The sequence below is a fragment of the Pongo pygmaeus genome, chromosome 5, assembly GCF_028885625.2.
Source record: "Pongo pygmaeus isolate AG05252 chromosome 5, NHGRI_mPonPyg2-v2.0_pri, whole genome shotgun sequence".
Taxonomy (NCBI): domain Eukaryota; kingdom Metazoa; phylum Chordata; class Mammalia; order Primates; family Hominidae; genus Pongo; species Pongo pygmaeus.
The window spans coordinates 47,661,653-47,679,409 of record NC_072378.2 but is presented as its reverse complement, the minus strand read 5'-3'; the positions used below and the strand labels follow the sequence as shown (position 1 = coordinate 47,679,409).

General features: G+C 41.5%; 1 protein-coding gene across 2 annotated transcripts in view; it reads left to right on the top strand.

The window, feature by feature from the left end:
- The window catches only part of TNFRSF21 (TNF receptor superfamily member 21), a 77,493-nt gene that overhangs the window by 17,191 nt on the left and 42,545 nt on the right, over positions 1–17,757 (top strand). For both annotated transcript variants that reach the window (XM_054491952.2, XM_054491953.2), the window contains exons 2-3: positions 4,980–5,631; positions 7,144–7,638. In XM_054491952.2, coding sequence (XP_054347927.2) covers positions 4,980–5,631; positions 7,144–7,638 — 1,147 coding nt within the window. The remainder of the gene's footprint in view (positions 1–4,979; positions 5,632–7,143; positions 7,639–17,757) is intronic.

The window sequence follows — 17,757 nt, the reverse complement described above, 5'->3', positions numbered from 1 at the left end:
TGTATTATGTGTAAATGCTCAGAAAAGGGTCTGGAAAGATGTGCACCAAAATTCACAGTGAGTCTCTCTGGAAGTAAGTGGATTTGAGCAGACACTTAAATGTTTTACTTTATAGTTCCTAATTATTAGAATTATTACATGAATGTTTATTTTCATCATAAAAAATACTAATTAATACAGGGCAATATTAAAACAATTAAAAGTGCCAGATTGGTTAAGAGGTTGAGAGAGTAGTGCAGAAGTGTGATTGGGCAGTCTCCAAAATGTGTCTCAGAATCAGAGAAGATTAGAGCCCTTAGTTCAGGGTGTCCAAAACTTGGATGGGCATCAGAATCACTTGGAAAGCTTAAAAAGAAAATGAACCAAAGCTAAAACCAAATAAATTCCTGGCCTCACTGCAGACCCACAATGATCTCAGATGATGGCGCTGGGATGTGATTTTTTTTTTTTTTTAAAGCTTCCCAGGTAATTTTGATGCTGCCTTTGAGATCCGAGGCTTTGGTGAGCCTCTGATCTAGTTTATCCAACTCTGTACAAATGAAGGAATTAAGGCTCTTGACCAGGTAGGACTCAGCCTCAGATATTCTGGCTCCCACTCTCTTGCACTTTTCAATGACTGTGTCCCCTGATTCAGGTGTTTTCCTAGCATTAGCTTTGGGTGGCATCTCAACTTGTTGTGTTATACAGAAACCATTCTTAAATGCCACTTTTGAATGGGGTCCACCTCACCCCCATTACTCATTGTTTCACTCCCAGATCATCACTGGGAATGATTTCTACAGTGTTTTAATTTTCTTAGAGATCAGAGGGTTGCCACTAGGTGAGTGGGAAAAGCCCTAGTTTTAGATCGTGAGTTGATTAAAAGGCCTTAGGAAAATGGCTTTTCTCAGGTGCCAGCTGAGTCTCTGTCAAGAGAAAGAGATGTTGCCAACTCTTCCTCTCAGCAGGGTTTCACTCAGGTGAAAGAGCCCATGGAGCAGTCCCTCCAGCTTTGTAGCACAGATTGGGTTAACTGTTTACTTCAGAATTGGAAGAGGCCTTCGAAGTCCTGCTAGTTCAGTGATTTTCAGACTTGTTTTAGGAATAAACCCTCCTGCAAATGAATTCTTACTTGGAAAGCCCCATTAGCAAATTGGTAAAGTGGAGATGCTTGGTTTAGGCAGAGATGGGGGGCTTGGAGCCTACCTCCCATCCCTCCCTGGTCCAAGGGGCATCCTGAGAGTTGTGTTCTGTCCAGTGCTCTCTTAAGTCCTATTTGAAAACCACTGATTTCTTCCCCTTTCCCCTTCCATATGTAATCATTCACCAAATTCAGCAGACCTGAGCCCTCAAATCTGTCACCTTCTCTCCATTTCCACATCCGCCACCCTAGTCCGAGTCACCACCACCTTCCATGTTGGTTTTCACCCTCTAACTGGGTTTCCTCGTCTACTCTCCCGCATACCCCTTTCACCCTCTGCTCTGAAGCAGATAGCTTTTTGATTCACAGGTGCAATTATATGCCTTCTCCCCCCACCTATCATGTAAACATTTAATGACTTCTCATTGCATTTTGAATTAAGATCAGCACATGGAGCCTCTTCAGAGGTAACTGTGGCCACTCTATTGCATCTTGAGATAGAGCCACAAGCTTTTTAGTTCCTGTGCTGAGCTTCCTTCTGCTTCACACTTTTGATCTGGTGTTCCCTCTGCCTAACCCCCTTTCACTGCTTCTTGCCTGGAGTTAATTTCTGCCTCTCCATCCTTAAGAGTGATATCAAAATGTTTCTCTAACTTCCCTGAGCTAGGAAGCACCTGTTCAATTCCCTCTCATAGGATTCTGTATTTTTCTTTCTCAGCAGTGATCTCAATTCTAATTGAGTAATTACTGATGTATTCTGTTTTTGTTCATCCCAGCCTAGAATGTAAACTTCATAAGGGCTGGAATAGAGTTCTCAAGGTTCTATCCTCAGCCCATGGCATGCTGTCTTGCACACACCTATTAGGTCTTCAATAATTATTTGTCCAATGAATTCATAGCGTCTAGTTTTTGCTAAATCTCATTTCTCGTGTTCAGCCTGGGCCCGACTGTGGAGGGATCATTGTTTGTTGGCTCTGCTTGTGGGAGCTGGAATTGTCTCTTGCTGTATGAGGTAATTTAAAGGTCCTTTTTTAGAGACACATTGTCTAAAGTGGGTTACCCAGTATGATACAGTTTAAACAGGGCCAAGTTTTGCTTTAATTAGAAACTTGATCTGTTATTCCAAATGAACAAAGAGCTCTAAAATCCACTTACAGTCTGAGAAAGAGTGTTGGGGCTGTGGGGTTTGGAGGTGTGTTTTATGTATAGCTAGGAAAACCTTTTTGGTTTTACTTTAGATTTAGAAGTGCATATTTTGGGGGAAGTATAGAAAGCTGTAGGAAGCCTACCCCAACTCCACACCCAAATCCGCACATGTTTGCTATTCATGACCTGCTGTGCTCATTCTGCAGAGCCACCCTTGTGAGTGTGTGTGTGGCTGTGTCTGACTGCCTATCCTCCCGCACAGGTAGGGAGGCTGACTTAGGTCACACAGCACATCAGAGTGGTATTCATCACCGACCACCGCTCCCTGCCCAGATCTTGGGTTCAGTTCTCTTCTTTCTTAATTGAAGTGTAATAACCTGCCACTTGGGTTACTAATACAGCTTTGAAACTTTCAGAACGCTGCAGCTATCTAAAACTGCTTTTGCATGTAGACATGCCAGGAAGTACAGAGCAGAGCCACTTTTGCAACCTCTTGGGTTGGGTGTTTAGTAGGGAGATAGGGTCTAATCCTGTTGTTGATATTCTTTTGTTTCTTTTTCTTTTTTTTTGAGATGGAGTCTCACTCTGTCACCCAGGGTGGAGTAAAGTGGCAGTCTCGGCTCACTGCAACCTCCGCCTCCCAGGCTCAAGCAGTTCTCCCACCTCTGCCTCCCAAGTAGCTGGGATTACAGGCATGCGCCACCACATCTGGCTAATTTTTGTATTTTTAGTAGAGACGGGGTTTCACCATGTTGACTAAGCTGGTCTTGAACTCCTGACCTCAAATAACCTGCCCACCTTGGCCTTTCAAAGTTCTGGGATTACAGGCATGAGCCACTGTGCCTGGCTGGTATTCTTGGCAAATGTAACTTGGGCTCCACAGGATGGGTCCTTTTATCCAGTGCATCTGCTGTGCTCAGAAAAAGGTGTCTGTGGCTTTTTTTCAAATAGAAGGAACAAGAAAATGAAAGGTAAAGTCAGAAGGGATAAGGGAAGACATTACAGAATTTATCATCAAGCAGGAGGTTTTTTCCAGGTTTCAAGATGAGGTTAAGTTTCTTAACAAAAGAATCAACAACTGTCCTTTTTTTGTTGGGGGAGGGTCTCGACAGAAAAAATGAATATACCCTCATAAGCTGAAAATTTGTTTTCATTATTGTCATTTAACTAGATGGGCAGCTCTGGGATAGGGGAAGGGACTTCAGGGAAATACTTTTGATTCAAATAGTTAAGTTTTGGGGTGGGAGAGAATTAAACCTTGAATTAAGTGTCGAGGTGCTAAAAAGACAGAAACTCTGATCACTGTGAAAAAAATTCTTGATTTATTCTCTTAGTCACTGGTATAGCAGCCAATTTAGAAGGAATTTGCCCTGCTGAGTAGCTGGTAGTTTGAGGTAGCCATTATTTCCTTGACACATAAACTTTGTGCATTTCATAAAGGATAGTGAAAACTGTTGGAACTTCTCAATATTCATTAATGCAGAAAAACTTTCTCTTAATATTCTTATTCTCCCACAATCTCTTCTCAGAAGGACCTCAGGATTTAGTCCCACGAATATAATTTCCTTTCCCCTAAGTGCCTGTTTACTCCCTCTTGCTGGGTCTAGCTTTGTGCTTCCTTTCCTGGGTGGCTGCAGGCCCATCTTTCGTAGCTATGGTCTTCAAAGGCTGAGCAAACAGGGTGTGAATCTAAAAGCATCAACTCTGTTGTTTAAAGCACATTACAAAAATGCCAAGGGCCTGCCTCTGTTTTGACAAATAAATAAAATTTAGCTTCATGTAGGCAAAGCGTCTGAAAAAATCATGTCATGACTGTCAGGTCATGCCAAGCAGGCAATCTGATGCGTGGAAGTGGCAGCTTGAATACATGCCTTCCTGGTTCTCAGTTGCTTGGTCCTAGCATCATGAAATGGCAGCTTAACGTTGGGGTTGGGGAAAGGAAGATAACTATTCAGCAAGTTATTTTCCTGTTGCATTTGGATTTTGACTAGTATATAATTTTTCTTTTTCTTTTTTTTTTTTTTTTTGAGACAGAGTTTTGCTCTTGTCACCCAGGCTGGAGTGCAATGGTGTGATCTTGGCTCATTGCAACCTCCGCCTCCTGGGTTCAAGCGATTATCATGCCTCAGCCTCCTGAGTAGCTGGGATTCCAGGCATGTGCCACCAAGCCTGGTTAATTTCTTATTTTTAGTAGAGACGGGGTTTCACCATGTCAGCCAGGCTGGTCTCGAACTCCTGACCTCAGGTGATCCACGTGCCTTAGCCTCCAAAAATGCAGGTGTGCAAAAATTACAGGTGTGATGTAATGCAAATTTTGCAAATGCAAAAATTACAAGTGTGAGCCACTGCGCCCAGCCATATATAACATTTTAAATCTCAGCTACAAAGTGTTTTCACATACATATTTTCAACTGATTTTTACAATCAATTTTACAAATCCATTTTACAAATGGAAAAAAAGGAAGCTGAGGCAAAGGTCAGGCAATGAAACCAAAGCGTCACAACCAGTAGATCAAGCTATAGGGTGGGATCCAAGTCTTCGTTTCTCTCGTTCTACGATGTTGCAGCATGCTGTCAAGAGGATGCAGTCCTGGTCGGATCTTTAACAGGAATGATGATGGTGGTGCTGGAATTGTTCGCCCTTTTTCTCCTCTGCTCCTATGTAACATCTTCTTGGTTTTTGTTCCTTTCCCTCCCCTTCTGTTTCTTTCAGCTTGGATTCCTTAGCACCACCACAGCTCAGCCAGAACAGAAGGCCTCGAATCTCATTGGCACATACCGCCATGTTGACCGTGCCACCGGCCAGGTGCTAACCTGTGACAAGTGTCCAGCAGGAACCTATGTCTCTGAGCATTGTACCAACACAAGCCTGCGCGTCTGCAGCAGTTGCCCTGTGGGGACCTTTACCAGGCATGAGAATGGCATAGAGAAATGCCATGACTGTAGTCAGCCATGCCCATGGCCAATGGTTGAGAAATTACCTTGTGCTGCCTTGACTGACCGAGAATGCACTTGCCCACCTGGCATGTTCCAGTCTAACGCTACCTGTGCCCACCATACAGTGTGTCCTGTGGGTTGGGGTGTGCGGAAGAAAGGAACAGAGACTGAGGATGTGCGGTGTAAGCAGTGTGCTCGGGGTACCTTCTCAGATGTGCCTTCTAGTGTGATGAAATGCAAAGCATACACAGACTGTCTGAGTCAGAACCTGGTGGTGATCAAGCCGGGCACCAAGGAGACAGACAACGTCTGTGGCACACTCCCGTCCTTCTCCAGCTCCACCTCACCTTCCCCTGGCACAGCCATCTTTTCACGCCCTGAGCACATGGAATCCCATGAAGTCCCTTCCTCCACTTATGTTCCCAAAGGTAACTTAACCTCATGAATTATTTATTTGAGGAAGGCTTTGAGCCCAGTGGAGGTACCAAGAGTGGGCTTGTACCAAAGATGTTTTCTCCATTTTGTGTATTCCAAAATCACCCCTTGGAGAGAGGCCTTCATATGGTGGCTAATTAAATCTGGCTTTTTTGGACTTATTAGAAACATGTAGACTCAGAATTTTTCTATTAGGGGAGATCAAATATCTAAAAACTAGGTCACATCAAGCTATAAAATATGAACCAAGAGAAACAAGGACAGCTTGTGACCTTATGTAAGTTACTTAATCTCTTCAGGCCTCAGTTTCAAACTTGTCAAACAAATGAATGATTTAGATGTTTAAGGTTCCTTCCAGATCAAAAGTTTTCCAACATGGAGTCAGTCCCAGGTAGACATAGCCAGGAGCAGAGAAAGAGGGAGAAAGGGAGAAAATACCATTACATCCGGAAGCGAGGGATGAATTTTGAATCCAGGTGGGGCAAAGAATGGGTAGGAAAGTTAGAAGCTCAGGAAATAAGCAAATTTGTATCAGATTGAAGGTAACTAGCACTCATGCCTGGAAAATAATAACTTTATTTTTTCCCAATGATTTTAACTTTACTCCTTGTATCAATTATTCAAGTTTTCCATCAGAACCTCAAGCAGAATATAAAATTTATCCTTTATTTTCAAATCCTTTTTGATTTAATGTAATTTTCATGAGATGATGACCAACTTGAGTTGTTCCTCCTAGTGTCCTCTCATGCATGATTACATTTAGCCTTCATGATAACCTTGTGAAGACAGCCATCTTACAATTGCCAGTTGAAATGAAGAAACAGCCTTCAAGAGCTCAGATGGCCACTCTAGCTTTGCTTAGGCCAAGTCCTGTCTCTTGGGACTCAAAATTCCCATCTCTCTTACTTCTTAATGAAAATTACTTGCGGAGGCTTCTCTGAGAGAAGTCTGCTAAGCTGCCAGCCTAAATCTTGTTTAATCTTTTGATAACAGATGCTCTTATTCACTGACCTGTCCCACCAAGTCTTTCACTAGTCAAATTTGCATTTGAATTCTTTTCTTTATCTTAGTCATATTCTCAGTTTTACCACTGCATCATAAAATAGTCAAAAGGTGGGAGAAGGAGGATGGACAAAAGAATTAAATTTGAACTGGTTCTTTGAAAACTCAAAATAAGAATTGATTAGATCTGTGCACATATAATTGCCTGCTCAATATGTGGAGTACAGGAGAAGCTGCTGTCAAGCTCAGCTCTTGGATCCTTAAGGATGCCCTTGATTTTGGTGTAAGAAAGTGAGTTTAGTGGTTCAGTTCCATTTTTGCCTTCCACATGAAGGTGCCATTAGGGTCTTTATGAAAATGTGCCACACAATTTATTCTTAAGCCCCAAAGGTCATCTCATCTTTGATTATCTGGCCTAGCTTGGAGATGACCAGGGAAAGGAGGGAATGTATAGATCCCCAAATATGGAAAAGCTCTTCCCCCCTCCTTACTCTTTTTTCTAGGCATGAACTCAACAGAATCCAACTCTTCTGCCTCTGTTAGACCAAAGGTACTGAGTAGCATCCAGGAAGGGACAGTCCCTGACAACACAAGCTCAGCAAGGGGGAAGGAAGACGTGAACAAGACCCTCCCAAACCTTCAGGTAGTCAGCCACCAGCAAGGCCCCCACCACAGACACATCCTGAAGCTGCTGCCGTCCATGGAGGCCACTGGGGGCGAGAAGTCCAGCACGCCCGTCAAGGGCCCCAAGAGGGGACATCCTAGACAGAACCTACACAAGCATTTTGACATCAATGAGCATTTGCCCTGGATGATTGTGCTTTTCCTGCTGCTGGTGCTTGTGGTGATTGTGGTGTGCAGTATCCGGAAAAGCTCAAGGACTCTGAAAAAGGGGCCCCGGCAGGATCCCAGTGCCATTGTGGAAAAGGCAGGGCTGAAGAAATCCATGACTCCAACCCAGAACCGGGAGAAATGGATCTACTACTGCAATGGCCATGGTGAGCCTTCTCTCTTTTCTCCTTACTCACAGATCTCTCTGCCACTTTTTCCCTAGTCCCTGTTTTCTGAAGGAATGGGAATGCGTAGTTTGTGGAATCTCCTTTGTAGACCAAACACTACTTGATCTAGTCATGTTATAGAAAAAGAGATTGACCATCTCATTAGAAGTAATGCATTCAGAGAGAATAACCTCTCTTCCTCCTTTTCCCCTGGTACCTTTAAAACAGAAGAATGTTGCGGAATCAGAGACCTGAGTGACTCCTAGGGACTTTGTTTGACCTTGTCATTTAACAAATGAGAAATTTGAGTTTAGCGAGGTTTGGCAACATTGATCCAAACAAGAGGCTCGTTGTTTTTGAGGACAGATGGGACGAGACTCCTGACTGTTGGAGCATTTGCTTTTCCTATACAATTAGGCTGTGAAGCAAATGAAGGGGACAAAACCCAACTTGTCATAAGTTTGCCTTTTTCAATCAGAACCTTGCTTTTAGATTCCTAACAATTTCCTCACATATATATTTTCCCCACTTAAATTTTTAGGATCCCATGTCTATCAGGAGGGTAGGATGGTCTTTTGGATTGTAGACCCCAGAAGCATAATATGTCAGTCATCATCTGAGGCTCAGCATTACATCTCTTTCCTGGTAGTCAGCATGTGTTGAATACAGGCTGGAATATTTTGGCCTTTCCTCTTTTGAGGGCAAAAAATAGCTTATAGAACTTGTCCCAGAGCTAAGTTTGATCTGAAGACTACAGTTTTCAGACTGTGCAGTAACTTCCCTTCTTTAAATCCTAAATGAAACTTCAGCCCAGTTTTGATAACCCCATTCAGGTGTGTCCTCTCCCCTCAAAGAGAAAGGGGTATATTTGAGGTATATACCCCTCAAAGGGTATAGAAAGGGGTATATTTAGAAAGGGGTATATTTTTCTAAAAAGCAGTTTGGCTTTTTGTGGTCTTACAAATATTTATACCATTTGGCATGGCAATTCCATTCTTGTGAATATATCATAAAGGTATAATCAGAAACACCAAAACAAAGATGTAAGCACAAAGATCTTAAACTTTTAACCCAACATCATGTCTCATAGCAATGGAAAACAACAGAAGGACAGTTTTAGGGAAAAACTAAGTAAATTATGGTGTATTCATAGAATGGAATATTATGTTGACATTCAAGATTTTATGAAGTTTTTGATTTTAGCCAGGAAAGTGTTTATTTTAGCCAGGAAAGCAGATAATCCTGTATAATAAGATCTTTTCCTGGTCCTTGTCTGTTTCACACTGAATTGTTCATGAGGATAAGGTGGGAAGGAAATGGCTTAGCCTTGGGTTGTTTTCTATCAGAGGTCTTCTAAAACCTCACTTATCCCTGCCTACCCTCAGTAGAACAAGCCATGCTCCCTCTAGGTTAAAGGAAAAAAACAAACACCAAACTACATACTTGGTAGAATATAATCCCAACTCTTATTAAACTTGAGAATAAGACTGAATGGAAATATGCCAAAGTGACAATTTTTTTTTCCCCAGTGTGGTGGGATTTATGTGTGGGTTTCTTTTTTCTTTATTGGTTTTCTGTACTTTCCCCAAGTTGTCTGTACTAAGTACATGCCACTTCTATAATGAAACATTTAGAAAAAGTTAAAAAAGTCTTGCAATTCATTTTGCTTCCCCTTATTGATTTGTGTAAATCAAGTTTGTCCAACCCATGACCCAGGACAGCTTTGGCTTCGAATGCAGCCCGACACAAATTCATAAACTTTCTGAGGGTTGTTGTTTTTTTTGTTTTTGTTTTTTGAGACAGAAGTTAGCTCTTGTTGCTCAGGCTGGAGTGCAATGGTGTGATCTCAGCTCACCACAACTTCCACCTCCCAGGTTCAAGCGATTCTCCTGCCTCAGCCTCCTGAGTAGCTGGGATTACAGGCATGTACCACTATGCCCAGCTAATTTTGTATTTTTAGTAGAGATGGAGTTTTTCCATGTTGGTCAGGCTGGTCTCGAACTCCCAACCTCAGGTGATCCGCCTGCCTCGGCCTCCCAAAGTGCTGGGATTACAGGCGTGAGCCACCTCGCCCAGCTTTTTTTGTTTGTTTGTTTTTTAGCTTATCAGCTATTATTGGTGTATTTTATGTGGCCCAAGACGATTCTTCTTCCAGTGTGGCTCAGGGAAGCCAAAAGATTGGACACCAATTATGTAAATGGTCAAAAGTCAAGTGAAAGTCGGGCAGGGGCAAACATCCTATTTGGGTCTTATCAGACTAAGCCTGCATAAACTTGAATAAGACAACTATTTACTGGAAGCCTGTCTGGGGAAAGTTTCAATTCCCCCTTCTTTTTAATTTAAAAAAAAAAAAACTTTTCATTTGTACATAATTCCAGACTTTTGAAAAGTTGCAACAACAGTACAAAGAATACCTACATACCTGTTTCCACATTTATCTGTTATTAACATATTGCTCTTTTGCTTTATCATTTGCTCTCTCTACGTAAAAAATACACCTATTGGCCCGGGCGTGGTGGCTCATGCCTGTAATCCCAGCACTTTGGGAGGCTGAGGCATGCAGATCACCTGAGGTCAGGAGTTTGAGACCAGCCTGGCCAACATGGTGAAACCTCGTATCTACTAAAAATACAGTAATTAGCCAGGTGTGGTGGCACACTCCTATAGTCCCAACTTTTCGGGAGGCTGGGGCAGGAGAATCACTTGAAACTGGGAGGCAGAGGTTGCAGTGAGCCAAGATCGTGCCGCTGCACTCCGGCCTGGGCCACAGAGTGAGACTTCATCTCAAAAAAAAAAATAAATCACACATAGATTTTATATTATAAAATATGTATTATAGAATAGCTTATTATATATTATATAACATGTAATATATAATATATAATTATGCGCATATATACACATACATACATGGAAAAAATAATTTTTCTTAATTATTTTATGGCCTTTTATCCCCTGATACTTTAGCATGTATTTCCCGACAATAAGACTGTTCTCTTCAGAAAACATACTACAGTTTTCAACCTTAATAAATTTAGCAGGGTTACAATCCTTTGCCTTTCATTTGGCAATATTGTATGTTGACCCAATAAGGCCCTTGGTAGATAATATACTTTTTTTTCTCTAGTGTAGGATCCAGGCTAGGATCAGAATTGCATTAAACTGCCCTGTAAGTGGCTAGTCAGGATATTTGCTCTGTTGCAGATTTACCCAATTAGTGGAAAACCATGTGAACATCCTGATAGATAATTAAATATCTGGAACTGTCCTCTCATTATTCACTTTATTACAAAAGCAACTCCATTCCTTTAGTAGTTGCATTTATAGATTATGGTCAGCTACATTTTTAAACTCTCTTTTGCAGTCCGGTTTTTAAAATTCTTGAGAACACAGCAAGTTGTAGAGTAAAAACTGGTCCAGCGGCAGAAAGCAATTTAATATAATGACCTTAGACGTTCTTATGACCATCGTAACCTTATAAACTAGTATGCCTGTGTCCTTAAAACAATATCCTATTTTGTAAAAATAATGGAAGTGCCAAATCAAACAAAGCCTGATCCTACTCGTCTGTGAAAGCAGTACCTCAGCAATATGCTTTTCAAACTAAATTACAGTAGTTTCATTGAGGCATAACTATCTCTTCCAATAGTTTAGGTTTGTTCCTCAGATTTTTGCATTGGGATATTTTATTTAAGGTGTTTTTCTAAGGAAAGTCTTTTCTTTCCAAATTGCTGGTCTCAAACATGCAACCGGGTAAAATCCTATTACAAAGAGAGGTTCTGTTTAGTAAAGCCATTCCAGGTGCTCAGAGAGGTCTCTAGATAAGGGCTTTGTTGGTCTGATTGCATTGAGTTCCGGCCAGCAGATAATCCTGTATAATAAGATCTTTTCCTGGTCCTTGTCTATTTCACACTGAATTGTTCATGAGGATAAGGTGGGAAGGAAATGGCTTAGCCTTGGGTTATTTTCTATCAGAGGTCTTCTAAAACCTCGCTTATCCCTGCCTACCCTCAGTAGAACAAGCCGTGCTCCTGGATGCCATATACATCCTCCGAACTTTGAAGCTAGGCCATTGGTTTCTGTCTTTCTTGCGAACAAAAACTTCTTTTATTATTCAGCTCTACTCATCCATCTTTGTCTACCATGGACTTATAGTTTTTAAAGTTGAACTCCAGAAAGCTACAATCCTACTTTCATGGAGTCCTAGTATTGGAAACATAAGATGAGGCCTCGCATGGCTAGGAGATGGAAGAATAAAGGTGCTGTGGTATTTTGTACTCTTTCTTCCTTTCTGAAGTCAGAGCAATTTTACGTTTGGTAGATGTTGGTATATGTTTGGGGACTGGACTGTGGTTCCATGTAATATATCTATTTCTGCAACAGGAATTGGAAGTATCTTCAGAATATTTACGTATAAAAATATAGTTAAGAGGTTGAAGTGTCAGCAAGATAAGAATATTGTTAATAATTTCATGCTTTTATCATTTTTTGAAAATGTATTTCTTTTTGTTGTATAACCTCAATGTAATGGGGTAAGTGGTGGGGGAGGGTCCAAAAATTTCAATTTAATTAAAAATTAAGGATTTATGTGGATTCACATTAATTGAGAGGTTACATGGAAAACATTTTTTTATTTGATCTGTTTTGTCACAAAAGAACAAAAGTAAAGATAGTAGAATTTAATCCCTATACAATTGGCCATACATCGCACTGAGAAAAGTCACCAATGATCTGAAAACAGTCACTTTGTTCATTTCCTCATAGCTATGGAGGCTACAAAACTGTATTCCAGTCCCAATTGAAAAACAGGGTAGCTGAGAACAGAAACCAATTGCTGTTTGCTCATTGCAGTTTCTAATTTGTACCGTTACTATTTCTCTTTCCCTTCTTTCTTCCTCTCCTTCCTCCCTTCCCTACTTTCCTCTTATCCTTCTCTCCCCCATTCTTCCTCCCTCTTTAACTATTTGCAAAAAGTAGGAAGTCTTGTTCTCAGCAACTAGCGGGCCTAGAAATTTAGAGGGGAAGTTTGAAAAGCAGGTGAGGAGTAGGAATTGCCCTGAAAGTACTTATGGATGAAGAAGCTCTGCAAAGTGACAAAAGGAACAAAACATTGGCAGTTTCTGGCTTGGATCATATTTCCTTTTTCCTTCAGACTGTGAAGAAAAGTGAGGGAAAAAAGGTGAGAGACAAAGGAATTGGATATACCTAGTTTAAACTTGCTCAGTTTCTGATTAGCACATTCTTCAGTGCTCTGCCTTGAGGAGACACTGTAGTAAGCATTTGATAGAGACAGTGATCCCTCTCCATGTAGTTACTTGAGGCACATGCCATAGATAGGCAGCATCTCCTTTAAATCAACTGCAACAGGGATTATGAAATCAGTTGGGGCAGGCATTATTTCTCAAGCAGATTGTTTTGTATCCTCTACAGCAAAAGGGCAAAGGTCTTATTCTGTAGAACTGGATTATAAGATGCAATTTCTTCATTCCTTTAGCTCTCGCCATCTGTCACTGTTTAACTCTTTGTGGCTATGTGGTTTGTCTCCCCACATAGCTTCTAAGTTCTTAGAGAGAAGACATTGGGTCTTACTGTATGTGCCCTGTGCCCGGAATAGGGTTTGAGGAGGGGTGGTCCAGAGCTGAGCTGGCACATATGGTAACCACTAGCCTCATGAGCTATTTAATTTAAAACTAAAATTAACTAAAGTTAAAAATTCAGTTCCTCAGTTGCACCAGCCACATCTTAAGTACTCAGTAGCCGCACATAGCTTGTGGTTACCATATTGGATAGGACAGATAAAGGACATTGCCGTCATCATACAAAGTTCTCTTGGATAGCACTGGTGTAAAGCACCCATAAACTAAGTAATCTACATATACTTTTTAAGGCCGGATTGTTTTAAAGACATTGGATTGGTTTTTTTCTTGTTGACTTATACTGATGTTGGTGTTAGGGATTTAAACATAGAGACCTTCAGGTGGGTTCTTTATACTAAATTGCCATAGATGGTAAGAATTATTTTTCAGAGCTAAAGGAAGCTTCCATAATAGCACTGCTTTAAAATATGCAAAAACTGACTAGGAAAAGATTGCTGACATCCCTCATCTGATTTGCTTATTTGAAAGTAAAACACATCAGCCCATGGACACTGGAGAGCAGGGTGATGCCAAGAGAGAGAACCCTGCTAATTCAAAGGCCGAGGCAGCTTCGTAAATGCTTAGGTGCTCGTGGTTAACTAGTATGGAAATGGATTAACCTTGTGGGTGGCGTTAGCAGACAAGCATGAGAAGCTTGTAGGAGTAATGTGGTTGGGCTGAAGTGGGAGTGAGGGAGGCAAAGGAGATGAAGCTTTTGGGTAAGAAAGAAGCATCATAGACTAGAAATTCCATCCATAAACCTGGGTTCTAAAATTCTGGATTTGCCATTTCCTAGTCATGTACTCTCAGTTAAGACCTTTTACTTCTCTGGGCCTCTGTTTATAATGTTAGAAAATTTTAAAAAATGCATTAGAATATGCAGTTAGGAACAAAGACTCTGGAGTCTGGTTTCCCTTTGCTTACCAGCTGTGTGAGCCAGGGCAAGTTACTTAACCACTCTGTGCTTTAGTTTCTTCATGTGTAATACAGGGATACTGATAATACACAGGCTGCAGTGAGGATTACATACATGAGTGTGTGCCCAGTGCTTGGGACATTGCTGGCCACGTGGTCCACAGTTCACAAGTGATAGCAGTGATGAGGATGAGGGTGCAGACGCTGGAGATGATGCAGAGGATGGATCATCATCATCCTCACCACTGACATCATCACCTCCTTCCTCCCTGACAGACTCAGTTTGTTTCCTGATTAAGTCACAGAAATGACCACTAGCAAGAAAGAAACATTCTCCTTTAAAATACTATACTTAGGGGTTGGGTGCAGTGGCTCACGCCTGTAATCTCAGCACTTTGGAGGCCGAGGCAGGCTGATCACTTGAGGTCAGGAGTTCAAGACCAGCCTGGCCAACTTGGCAAAACTCTGTTTCTACTAAAAATACAAAATTAACCAGGCGTGGTGGCGGGCATCTGTAATCCCAGGTACTTAGGAGGCTGAGGCAGGGGAATCACTGGAACTTGGGAGGCGGAGGTTGCAGTGAGCCAAGATCATGCCACTGTACTTCAGCCTGGGCAACAAGAGAAAATCTCCATCTCAAAAAAAAAAACAAACAAAAAAAACAAACAACTGTACTTAGGTAGGAGCAACACTGCCACCTTAAAAGAGCTTATTAGGAACATGGGTTTCCCTCCATACCAGATATGATTATTAGCTTAATTAATTTACACATGTAGGCAGTGCCCTCTCAAATGGGCAGAGACTCTGAGATCATCAAGCAAGACTCTTCAGTGGCTTTGGACTTGGATATAAATCTATGCTGTCCAAAACAATATTTTCCCTAAGCTATCTATACCATGGGTCAGCAAGTTAGGAGATATTTTAAGAGAATCTAGGAGATATTTTAGGATTATAGGTTGCAACTACTCCACTCTGTTTGAAAGTGTAGTAGTATGAAAGTGGCCAGAGACACCATGTAAATGATGGGTGTGGCTGTGTTCCAACAAAGCTTTATTTGCAAGAACAGGTGGTTTGTCCTGCAGGTTGTCGCCTACCAGCATCTGGTCTATGCCATAGACTTGTCATCTCTTAGCAGCTTCTTCTCTTTCACCTTCTGCTGGCTTGCACAGCTTGGATAAACAGTTTGATTCTTGGAGCCTTTCTCGAATTTCAACAGTTCGAGCTCAGTTTTTCCTCTAGCAGTAACTGTTTGTAAGTCTGCTGAAGGGGTGGGTAACAAAGGAGAACCATCAGCTATGAGCGGGAGCAAGGAAAAGGTGGCAGCTGTCCTTGTATTTTCTCTTAAAAATTGTTCTGTGCTTCCTCCATCTCCTAACAGATGTCAGCTTTCACCAGGAGACTCCATCTTATGTATGGGTCCACCTCACAGGTGTACCTGCCATGTACCTGCTACAACTCATCTCTTTGCCACCCTGGAGCCATACAGAAGAGGGGAGGGGGTCTGGGAGAGCTCAGATTCAAATCTATTTGGCTACTAAAAGGCTGGATGATCTCAGGCAAGGCACTTTCTCTCTTTGGATCTCGTCTTTCTTTGTAAAATCAGGAGACTTGAATCCATCACAGAAGGGCCACCAGATTTTGATCAGTGTGACAATTTATCTGTGCCTTATCTGAGTGTGCCTACTGTCTTGCTGGTGTCTGTCAGGAGAAACACTGGCCTGAGGGGTCCTGCAATGTGCTGTAGGGTGGAGAACACTGCGCTGCCAGTCAGACGGAAGAGGCCAGGCTCAATGCCAACCTGATGCCACTGAAAGATTGTGTGCTCACCGCAACATTAAAGAGCTTTCCCCCAGGCTTATGAGAGTGTGAGGGCAGGTTAGTGAAAATTTCTATTTAAATTAGGTCACAGGGTTGGGGGAAAACCAAGATAATGTGTAATAACTCTGTGTGCTTTTAGGGAGAATGTGAGACATTTTTTTTTTCTTTTTTTAAATTACACTTTAAGTGCTAGGGTACATGCACACAACGTGCAGATTTGATACATAGGTATACATGTACCATGTTGGTTTGCTGCACCTATCAACTCATCATTTACATTAGGTATTTCTCCTAATGCTATCCCTCCCCGAGCCCCCCGCCCCACAACAGGCCGTGGTGCGTGATGTTCCCCGCCCTGTGTCCAAGTAATATCGTTGTTCAGTTCCCACCTATGAGTGAGAACATGCGCTGTTTGGTTTTCTGTCCTTGTGATAGTTTGCTGAGAATGATGGTTTCCAACTTCATCCATGTCCCTGCAAAGGACATGAACTCATCTTTTTTTATGGCTGCATAGTATTCCATGGTGTATATGTGCCACATTTTTTAAATCCAGTCTATCATTGATGGACATTTGGGTTGGTTCCAAGTCTTTGCTATTGTGAATAGTGCCACAATAAACATATGTGTGCATGTATCTTTATAGTAGCATGATTTATAATCCTTTGGGTATATAACCAGTCATGGGATTGCTGGGTCAAATGATAATTCTAGTTCTAGATCCTGGAGGAATCATCACACTGTCTTCCACAATGGTTGAACTAATTTACACTCCCACATTAGGAGTGGGAATATAGGAACGTAAAAGCATTCCTATTTCTCCACATCCTCTCCAGTATCTGTTGTTTCCTGACTTTTTAATGATTGCCATTCTAATTGGAGTAAGATGGTATCTCATTGTGGTTTTGATTTGCATTTCTCTGGTGACCAGTGACGATGAGCATTTTTTCATGTGTCTGTTGGACGCATAGATGTCTTCTTTTGCGAAATGTCTGTTCATATCCTTTGCCCACTTTTTGATGGGGTTGCTTGTTTTTTTCTTGTAAATTTGTTACAGTTCTTTGTAGATTCTGGTTATTAGCCCTTTGTCTGATGGGTAGACTGCAAAAATTTTCTCCCATTGTGTAGAACAGGCTGCCTGTTCACTCTGATGATAGTTTCTTTCGCTGTGCAGAAGCTCTTTAGTTTAATTAGATCCCATTTGTCAATTTTGGCTTTTGTTGCCATTGCTTTTGGTGTTTTAGTCATGAAGGCCTTGCCCATGCCTATGTCCTGAATGGTATTGCCTAGGTTTTCTTCTAGAGTTTTTATGGTTTTAGGTCTAACATTAAATCTTTAATCCATGTTGAATTAATTTTTGTATAAGGTGTAAGGAAGGGATCCAGTTTCAGCTTTCTACATATGGCTAGCCAGTTTCTCCAGCACCATTTATTAAGTAGGGAATCCTTTCCCCATTTCTTGTTTTTGTCAGGTTTGTCAAAGATCAGATGGTTGTAGACATGCGGCATTATTTCTGAGGGCTCTGTTCTGTTCCATTGGTCTATATCTCTGTTTTGGTACCAGTACCATGCTGTTTTGGTTACTGTAGCCTTGTAATATAGTTTGAAGTCAGGTAGTGTGATGCCTCCAGCTTTGTGCTTTTTGCTTAGGATTGTCTTGGCAATGCAGGCTCTTTTTTGGTTCCATATGAACTTTAAAGTAGTTTTTTCCAATTCTGTGAAGAAAGTCATTGGTAGCTTGATGGGGATGGCAT